The 10555-nt window shown below is 46.7% G+C and overlaps 1 protein-coding gene across 1 annotated transcript; it reads right to left on the bottom strand.

Annotated features, from left to right (window-relative positions):
* Positions 1 to 5283: 5283 nt before the first annotated feature.
* Positions 5284 to 7572, bottom strand: LOC120686316 (protein DETOXIFICATION 19-like). The gene is made up of 6 exons (XM_039968516.1): positions 7144 to 7572; positions 6433 to 6977; positions 6251 to 6337; positions 6086 to 6142; positions 5654 to 6011; positions 5284 to 5543 (listed from the first exon to the last, which is right to left on the bottom strand). Exons 1-6 carry the CDS (start codon positions 7435 to 7437, stop codon positions 5415 to 5417), a joined length of 1470 nt encoding a protein of 489 aa, XP_039824450.1. The 5' UTR covers positions 7438 to 7572; the 3' UTR covers positions 5284 to 5414.
* Between the last annotated feature and the right edge of the window lie 2983 nt (positions 7573 to 10555).

Genomic DNA, 10555 nt, shown 5'->3' with positions numbered 1-10555 from the left:
TTTATTACTGAGCATATTATTCATAGATTCGGCATTCCACTAACTTTGACAACAGATCAAGGTTCTTCATTTATATCAAAAGAGGTGCGTGCCTTTGCCGAATCTTATAAGATTAAGTTACTCAATTCATCTCCATACTATGCTCAGGCCAATGGGCAGGCCGACTCTAGTAATAATATTTTGATCAAACTTGTCAAGAAGAAGATAGAAGAAAATCCTAAGAGGTGGCATGAAGTGTTATCCGAAGCATTGTGGGCTCATCGTATATCTAGACATGGTGCTACTAAGGTTACTCCTTTTGAGCTTGTGTATGGTCAAGAGGCTGTTTTACCCGTTGAGGTAAATCTGGACGCATATAGATTGGCAAAGCAAAATGACCACTCCGCTGTTGATTATCATGATTTGATGATGGATAATATTGATGAGGTGACCGACAAGCGTTTGAAGGCTTTGAAGGAGATTGAGAAAGACAAGCTTCGGGTGGCTAGAGCTTACAATAAAAAGGTAAAACTTAAATCTTTTCTGGTTGGGGATCTGGTTTGGAAGATAATTTTGCCTCTTGGGATGAAAAGCAACAAGTTTGGCAAATGGTCGCCAAGTTGGGAGGGTCCATACAAGATTATCAAAGTTGTCTCCGGTAATTCATATATGGTGAAGACGGTGCAAGGTGAGCGTCTATCAAGGGCTATCAATGGGAGGTATTTGAAGAAGTTCTATCCTAGCGTATGGCAAAGTGCATGAGGACGAAGATGGCCGGTATTGGATATCGCCCTTAGTTTTATTTTTTAGACTTTTATGCTCTGTGTAAAACATGTACATCAGGATAGTTCTAGCTTTTTGGCTTGTGAACCTCACCAAAAAGTAGGGGGGCATATGTTGAAGCCAATTCTGACAGTTCAGAGGCCGACCGGTCTGACCGGTCGGGCTGACCGGTTAGACTGGTCTGTCCTGTTGTAATCCAAGTAGGCTTCGTTTTATTTTCGAAATTCTTGTATAAACCGACTTGGAGAGGAGTACGACTTCCCCGTCCTATAAATATAAAGGCTAAGGCCGATTGAGGTATTCTCAATCGAATCAATCAAAATATCGCATTACTTTTTATCTCTCAAACCCTAGTCTTTTCCAACCCTAGATTGCTTTCTTCTTTTGTCTCGACAACGTTTGAAGACGTTCTGAGTGGCCTGCCGACCTCAGAGCAACCCTAGCTGCGCAAGCTCCGACGGGTCCCTCCCGAGCTCGCGTTTCTAGGTCTTCGCGGTTCTCTGCTCCACACCGGTCAGACCGGTCTGCGGAACCGGTCAGACCGGTCCGCCAGGGCATCGCTGGTTCAGATCATTTTGACGATCTCCTGCGCGTTCTAGCGCATTCGAGTGCGTTGACGTGATTCTGTGTCAACACAAGCGTCGGCAAAGATATGTTTGTCGTGGGTTTTTTGCAGGCTATACGGCCGCCAGCGGGATTTGAGCCCATGATCACTCTCTCGCGTGTGACCTCCGCTACCACCGCACCACACTGTCACACCCTGAAATTTTTGAATTTCAGGATGTGATTAAAATTAAAAATAAAACAACAATTTTCTCAATATTTATTTTTCTTCACAGAGAATTTAGTGTAAAAGAAAATAAATATTGGTTGTTTGACAAATTAAATGATGTTGTTCTTCTGGTGATGCATTCATGTCACATGCATAGTGTTGTTGAGTGTGAAAACCTTTCAAAACGTGTTCTATCATCAAAAATTCTTCCCGGGAATTTTCCGGATTTTTCTGGATTCTTTTCCCATTTTCCCTAGAGCAAACTCTAATTTTTAGAGGCTCTTCCAAATCTTCTCATGAGCTCCAAATATTTTATTTGAGTTCGTTAGGTCCCAATATATTTCTAGGATTTTTCCTAGAATTTTCGGGCCATTTGGAATATTTTTCGGACTTTAAATATGAATTCTAGATTTTCTAGAATTATTTTAATTTCGAAAATAATTAATTCCGAGATTTTAAATGGGCTAAGTCTATCAAAAGTGCATAAATCCCTAATGGACCTCAAGGGTCCATTCATGTGTTCCCTAATGGGCTAAAGGCACGTAAAGCCCATTAGCATGGGAGGGAGGTTTAGTACCACATTACTAGTTGATGTGGGATGGCGAGACTTTTCTCTCTATATATTAAACCAACCTCTCATGGCAACTTCACACAAAAATATAGACTACCCGTAGGGAGGCTCCTTGTTTGGGAATCCCTAAAATAATCTTTTCCCCAGAATCCCACCATCCTCCGCATCCGTGCATCTCCGGTGAAATCCGACGCCACCCCAGTGCTCAGCTCGTTGTCCTCTTCGTCGTGGTGTCTTCCTTCTCGTGAGTCGTCGCCATTTCGCCGTCGACCCCATGCCTTCTTCCTCGACTCCGACGATTTCCTTCTTCTCCGGTGAGCAACTTCCTCCGTCTTTTCTTCCCTCTCTCTCGCTCTGCTCCGCTCGGTCTTGTTCGCCGTCGCCGCCATCCGCCATGCGCCGCCGCGAGCTCCGCTCCGCCCGCTCTAGCTCTGCGCCGCCGCCAGCCCACCCCAATCCACTCCCGCCGTCCGATTTAGATCCAGCGGCCCAGATCTAATATGACCCGAGTCAACTAAACCAAATACCGTTCAACCGTGGTCATTTTTGCAAATAAACCCCTCCGTTTTTCCAAAATCAACCCTCCGTCCATCGCAGTTCAAAACTATTTCTGTTTTAGTCCAAATCTTTACGGAAAACACCCTGAGCTTTTCCAAAATAGAACCCACCATCCTTAGTGCGTTGTTTTGCAAGCTAGCCCCTATATCTTAGGTTAAATCTCGTTTTAGTCCCTAGTTTCTTTAGAGCTAGCCCCTGAAAGTTTAAATCTATTGCAAACAAGTCCCTAGAATCTTGTTTTAGCCATATCTTTCACGTTTCAACTCCGTTTTCAGTGATTCTTGCGCTCATGTGATCCTTGTGACGTGTGCAATAGCTTTGTAACCTTTTTATCCTCTGTGAGCACACTTTGTTGTGTCTTACAAATCTTTTCTGTTAGCTCTTAACTCTATAGTTAATCGCGACTAGATTCCTGAAGCATCGTTTATCCCATAGAATCGCCGTTTTAGTTCCGTTTTCCGCGTTTCTTGTGCTCCCATAACCATAGCAGTGAGCCCTATCCTTTAGTACGTTATTTTAAAGCCTTTTTTTGTTTTGGTGTATTGTTCTTAGAGGTATCTTGTTGTTTGCTTTGTATGTTTGCCCGATGATTGTTCCGAGTAGAAGGATCGTTGTTCGAAGATTGAAGATCAAGAATTACAAGTGAGCAAAAGTTGAAGAGCAGTAAGAGTAGCTTTTCGTTGGAGAAAGGCAAGTGACTCTAACCATCTTTCTGTCTATGCTTATTTACAAGAGTATTATGATGATTTAATTGGAACATGGAGAACCACCCAAGAAAACCGTACAACCACAATACTATATGGCTCTGGTCTTGGCTGATTAATTAGAGACTCTAGCTTGTGACAATCTTACCGAAAGGGCAAGAGGGGATGCATCGACGGGGTATAGCTCGGTTCTCTTGGGGCAATTGGTATTGTTTAATGGTCCTTTGGCAAGGTACCACCTCATTAGGACAGTGTTATGACCGCTTTGGCTTGAAACCTTAGCGGATTGTCATGGGTTAGGGAATCTTTGTAAAGGCCTCGTAGCGTCCCTATGCAATCACACCTCGGAAGTGTGGTATTGTGCCTGATCAGCACATATGCGTGGTTGGGTTTAAAGTTTTTCGGAACTTTTTACGCGAATTGTGGTGAAAGTGTACAACCTCTGCAGAGTTAAAACTAACCGGTTAGCCGTGCTCACGGTCAAGAGCGGCTTGGACCCTCACATGATTAATAAACTTAAAGATGGATTTAAATCACATTCTGGTTATTTCTTGTGGCCTTGCTGAGTACCAACCATAAGTGTACTCACCCTTGCTTACTGCTGTTCAGAAGGAAAGATGTGTGAAGTCTTTTGAAGATGATGCTGAGTTCTAGGCGTGCGCAACCCCCCAGTCGATTGCCTGTGAGGTTTGAAGCCTTCGTTTCCAGGATAAGCTGTATAACTCTGATAGTCTTTTATTTGTTGTATTTCTCTTTTTCGTGATACTGTACTGATTATTCACTTATGATGTCTCTATATGTATGAAACTTGATCCTGGCATACATATAGCTATGCATTCGGTTTTGTCCTTAAAACCGGGTGTGACACACACTCTCACTTGTGTATATACTCTGTTTTTTCCCCCACATATTATACTAAACCGAGTGTAAATTGCTTTTTGAGTTCCTAAATAAATTTAAATTAAAAAGTTATCATCTACAACTTTCATTTTGGCTGTTTTCCCATTCAAGGTCATTTACAAAATTTGAAATTCACTTTGCCGTGTGCTAGATCAAGGGCACACGGCAAAGCCTGGTCCTTTGCCTTGTGCATTGATTTGGCACATGGCAAATATCTAATTTTTAAATTTCTACACTTCCAGAGTATCAAAAAAGTTTCGAGATCAGAAGAGAAAAAAAATTATTACTTTACCTTGTGTAAAAATAAAGCACACGGTAAATTATGGCTTTGCCGTGTGCAAAAGAAAAAGCATACGGCAAAATGTTTTATTTTTTTCTTTCTTTGCGGAGTGTAAATAAAAAAACACTCTGTAAATAAACTATTTACTAAGTGTAAAAAATAAAGACATTGCAAATAAGCTATTTTGCCGATTGTATTTGTTTTGCTGGGTGTATTTTTTACTGCACTCGGTAAAAATGTTCTTTGCCGTGTGTCCGATAGAAAGCACACACGCGGCAAACTACCAAGCACACGGCAAAGAGCCGGTTTCCGGTAGTGTTTGTAGGTATTTCCCTTCAATAATTGACTTTACATAAACCTGCAGAAATGTGGTAAAGACATATGTACTGTTGCAATATTGGAGATCATGCTCCAAATAGTTCAGACATTGTATCCATGGAGGACGATCACGCAGGGCAGTCCAATATTGGTGTTTTGCTGCAAGATGCGTAAGATCGAGTGGAAATCGCAGTCGAGGTGCGCATCCTGCTGCACTGCGGGTGATAGCGTGACAAACTCAAGGATCTTAAGTATTGGACTGATGCATGTTTTCTATTTGTGTATGTTTTGAGAACCATATATAGAGATATATGCCCAGATCATAGATGGTTCGTTTTAGCCATGAACTGTTATCCAACTCATGTCGATATCTTCGACCATTTGATAGGGAACTAATTATTTCTCAACGTCTAATATGGGTGTGCTTTGATTTTTTTGGTAGTTTGGATACAGTTTTCCTAGTTAACAACAAAATTCCCCAACACTTGTTCCAGGTCCGATCACAGCGTAGAACTCCATTCCCCTTTTCGGGTCAAGATAGCACTTGTGCTAAGCGACGTAGTTGGCTTTCTCCTCCTGCATGACCTCCACGAGCTTAGGCCACTTGGTGCGGACAGTGATCACCAGCAACGAGCAGGCTTGGCATGTCACCCCACAAATCAGCCCCGCCCACAAACCCTGCATGCAGAGAACCAAAAAAAAAAACAGGGAACCAGCAACATTTACAAAGGTTATGCATGCTGGGACATTGTTGGCAAGCAGAGATCCGAACACGTACGAGTACGTACCCTGGTATAGAACTTGAGCTTGAAGGCGAAGAGGACGGCCAGCGGCATGCCGACCAGGTAGAAGGCCACCAGGTTGGTCATGGCCGCCAGGTGCTGCCACCCGCAGCCCCTGGACACGCCGGCCAGGACGCCCTGCGCCGAGTCAAGCACAATGGAGATCATCATGAGCGGCGTGATGGCCGCGAACTCCGACACGATCGTGGGGCTCCCGCTGAAGAGCCCCGCCCACAGGTTGTGGCCGAACCCCAGAAGCAGCACGAAGGAGACGGCCAGGAACACCGAGAGCTTCATCGTCACGGACACCGCGTTCCTCGCCCTGTCCACGTTCGCCGCGCCGATCTCGTTCGCCACCCTTGTGCTGCAACAAAATAAAGATTATATGCATATATACATATATATGTATATATATATAAAACTCTAGACGTTACGCACCTCACCGCGGCACTGAACCCAACTGAGATCATGCAGATAATCGCCTCCGTGCTAGAGCTGCAGCACACATAAATTTTACATGATGTAGATGTAGCTGATCAGTTTATTTGTTTCAAGATGAATATAATCAAGCTGATGGTACAACGACGATGTTATTTAATTTACCACATGGCGATCAGCGGCGTGTCAACGGTGGGATTGGGTAGCAAACCGGCGATGAGCACCAGGAGCTCGAACGCCCATAGCTCCAAGCTGCAGCCGGATCAACGTACGTCTCCCCGGTCATGCCCACAGCCACACTGAACGCCCATAACTGACAACAAGTAAGTACACTACTGAGTACTGACCAGACCATGATGGCTGACGGCGTGGCGAGCTTCACGGTGGGCAGCACGTACTTGAAGGCGTCGGCGGAGAACCCTCTCCAAGTCTCGCTGAACTTCTCGGAGAGGAGCACGTAGGCGAGCAGCATCAGGCAGGACAGCCACAGCGTCGCGGAGACGGCGGCGGAGGCGCCGGCGAGCCCCAGGCCGAGCATGTTCACCAGCAGGTGCGCGAGCAGGACGTGGAGGGCGAAGGGCGCCACGGAGCAGGCGACGAGCGGGAGCACCACGGACTGCGCCTGCAGGTACCGGAGCAGGCACTGCAGGAAGGCGAACGCGAAGAGGCCCGGGATCTGGGCCCGGACGAACACCGCGGCGGCGCGGGACACGCCGGGGTCCTGCCGGAGGAGCAGCAGCAGCGGCTCCGTGAAGCACCAGAGCGCGGCGATGAGCGCCGACGCGGCGCCCGACATGATGAGCGACGCCTGCAGGTACAGGCCCAGCTTGCGGTACAGCCGGGCGCCGTACGCCTTCCCGCACAGCGTCTCCAGAGCACCGCTCAGGCCCATCTGGAAAAATAGTAGTGATCACATCATCATTTCATGCAGTAGATTCTGAAACGAAACATCTATGACACTTGGACCAGAGAATGAACTAACAGGGACAGAATGGTGATCTAGCAAGAATAGTTTCAGTTTGTTGCGGCTCATCCGCTCATGTGTATGTACTACGTACCACGAAGGCGTAGCCGGTGACAGTGGCCCAGGAGTTGTCAAGCGTGGCGCCGGCGAGGTGGACGTCGCCGAGGTGGCCCGAGAACATCACGGACACCAGCGGGATGCCGTAGTAGGCCATGCTGGTCAGCACCATCGGCACTGCGAACCGCAGCTGCGCCGCCGCCTCCTCCGTGTCCACCACGCGGCCTAGCCACCTTGACCACCACGGTAGCTGCTCCAGGCCGCCACCTTTGCCGCCGGCGCCCATGCCATCGCCCTTGCCGTGGTCGCCGAGCAGCGGAGCAGACGACATGTCGGTCTCGCTGGATGGCTGACGGCGAGGATCGGAGGAGCTACCGGCCGGTACACGGATTCGCCTCCTACTTACTAGCTCCTGCTTTTGGCAGGCCACTGATCATCAGTTGCGATGATGGTGTGGATGAGCTCGTTTCTCATGGACACATCATGGAGCACATTTCTTTTACCTTTGCTAACTTTTTTATTTAAACTGTTTGTTTATGAAACTGGTCAACATTCATTTACAGCGATTTGCTTGGATGCCCGCAAGATCAGGCAAGTCAGCTCACGTTTCTGTCTGACCAGCATCTCCATTGGATCGATCGCCTCACCTGTTCGCATCGACCTTCTCACGTGCCTCGGATCGAGGCTCGGACTGACAGGATCGTCGTGGTGTCCTAATTATCACATGCTGGGTGGTGATCGAGGCCGGCTGATCGTCAGGAACAAGGGTGATGATATACCACCCTTGCACATTCTAGCGAAAATCACATTTATAGGATAGTAAACATTCCAAGAAGTACCATCCGAGCTTATATTGTCAATAAACTTTTAACATAAGATGTGAAATAGTGTGTGACCATAGTTGGAATAATTGTTCATTGAACGAAGAATGAGTATGCATGAATACTCATGTGGCAAACGTTAATAAATATGAAAAAAAAGGTTGTATATCTACAAAGCACACAATTAGTATAAGTATATAAATATGGCCATGGAAAGAATATACACATAGGATAAATGCTAGACAACCATAAAAGTAAATTTTGTACAGTTAGAACAACAAGTTATACACCAGAAACAATCAGTACACAAACTTGACAGAAAATATGCATTGCGATGAAATTTATACAATTAGAACAAAAAATTCTACATCAGGGACAAAAAGGTTTACAAACCCGAGGGGAATAAAAATTGGGCACTAGAAACAATTAGTATACAGATTTGTATACTAGGAGCAATTAATATATGCACTCGTGAAAGAAAAAACCCAAACAAAAAATAAGGAAGTATGAAAAAGTAAAAAATAAAAAAAAGGAAACCAAAGTAGTGCAGCAGTCAAATGAAAAAATATTAGAAAGAGCCAAGACAACTAATACTGCCCTGTATATGATATGGATGAAAAAAAACAACCAAAAACTCGGACTTTTGATTTCTTTCTGAGGGGGGAACACAGTATTAATGGAAGAGTACTGATTACAAACGCCCACAGGCGGATCAATGAGCCAAACACGCTGGCCAAACAAATCGTAAATAACGCTCCTCGCTAGAAAGTGCGCGTCGCTTCCGACGTTCATGGATGAAATCAACCTTCAGGACCGGTTTTGAAGTCGTCCTGATTTCTCTGTTAATCTAGCCATACCAACCCATCTGACTCCTCCTGAATGCTGCGAATTGCTTGCGATAAAAATAAATTGCTAGGCGGGTTCAAGAAGAAAATCAATAGCCCGCTAAGAAACAGAGGCACGGCAGGAGGAGGGTGGTCGACACGTTGATGACTACTTGGATGCGTGGTTCTACCTCGCGCCCTCGCCGGATGATTTGACACCCCGAGGCCCAAGCGGTGGCACCCTCTCAGCTGGCTGGTCGCGAATGTAGCAGCGGGCAGCAGCCGCCAATTCTATACATCTTCCGGAAGGTAGGAAGTTCATCCATCTTCCAATATTGAAGGTTCATGCGTGCTTCTAGGACCCTCCGGTCCGGCTCCTTCCTCCACAGAGTGCCGATTGCTCCTGAGAAGTGCCGGCGTCCGCCGTCTGCCGTTCTTGTGGTGTTAGGGTTAGGGTTAGGGTTCAGGGTTGGGGTTGGGGTTCTCTGGTGCCCGCCGGCTCAGAAGAATGTCCGGAATGATCAATTGGGCTGGTGGTGGTGGTAGGCAAGACGGCACGGCGGGGTCGGCAGGAGACAACCGGATAGGCGGGGTTGACGGCTGGGACGACGAGATACACTAGCTATGCGGCAGCGAGGGGAGGGTGGATGGACCCAGGAAGTGGCGGTGGGGACTAGGCGGGGCGGTAAGGTGGTGGAAACCGGTGATCGCGGGTGGAGGAAGGGGAAAGGAAGGGTTCAGCGCCGGATGATGGGGTGGGGTGGGGCGACGGGAAGAAGATGAACATTGAGTCTTTGGTGGGCTAGAAGATGACTAGCTTATCCATCTTCCCGAAGGTATATAATAAGGGCCCCGCCGCGGCTCACTGTGGTTAAGGATTGAACTTACACTACTAGAAAACAAGCATTAGATCCACCCCAAAAGTACCAGTATACAGATGAACCAGTACCTATGTTAGCATAGGTACCTGTTCATCTTCATACCGGTACTTTTGGGGTGGATGGAATCTATGAATGAGTCTTAGGTACTGGTTGGTATTATCAACCGGTACCTAAAGCTCTCCATAGGTACCGGGTGGTAACTTTTACATTAGTACCGGGTGGTACCACCAACCGGCGGTACCAATTGACAAGCTTTAGGTACCGGTTGATGTTACCAACCGGTGCTTTAGAAGTCTTAGGTACCGGTTTGTATTATCAACCGGTACCTTAGGATCATACATGAGTTACTTTAAAAGGAAAATATCTCCTTCTAAATTAGAACTGCTGTGTAGTTGAGATGGTAAAGGGGCAGCACATGAGGCTACATGTCGTGGGTTCAAATCCCAGCCAAAGAATATTTTGCGTGATTTTGGAGGCCTTAGGTACCGGTTATTTTACCTGGTACCAAAGGCTCAGGCTCGAGCCTTTAGTACCGCTTTCGGGGTACCGGTTCAAGAAATCGGTACCAAAGGGCATCCCCAACCGGTGCCTATGGCACTTTTTCTAGTAGTGTTAGCTGCCCAGCTTTTAATATAATCTAGCGGCAGCAAGGCTTGACATGCATGGGCCGAAAATGTGGAGTGTACTGCTGTAGACCCGTAGCCAGTTTGGACAGAATAACCAAATGTTTTTTAGGCCCACCTGAATTATATTGATACGGCTATGATCAAGGTTTTAGTGGGCGTATAAGAGGATTACAAGCATCCAGGCTGTTCTAGCTACATGGAGGCCGGGACAGAGTTTGACACCAGGCTTGAGCAACACAGTGATCTGTTCTTGGCCATCGGCATGGCCAAAGGTGGGTGGGCGGCTTCTCTGCAGGC

This window comes from Panicum virgatum, chromosome 8N (assembly GCF_016808335.1).
Source record: "Panicum virgatum strain AP13 chromosome 8N, P.virgatum_v5, whole genome shotgun sequence".
Lineage (NCBI taxonomy): Eukaryota > Viridiplantae > Streptophyta > Magnoliopsida > Poales > Poaceae > Panicum > Panicum virgatum.
The sequence above is the reverse complement of the archived record's forward strand: the minus strand, read 5'-3'. Positions and strand labels throughout refer to the sequence as shown.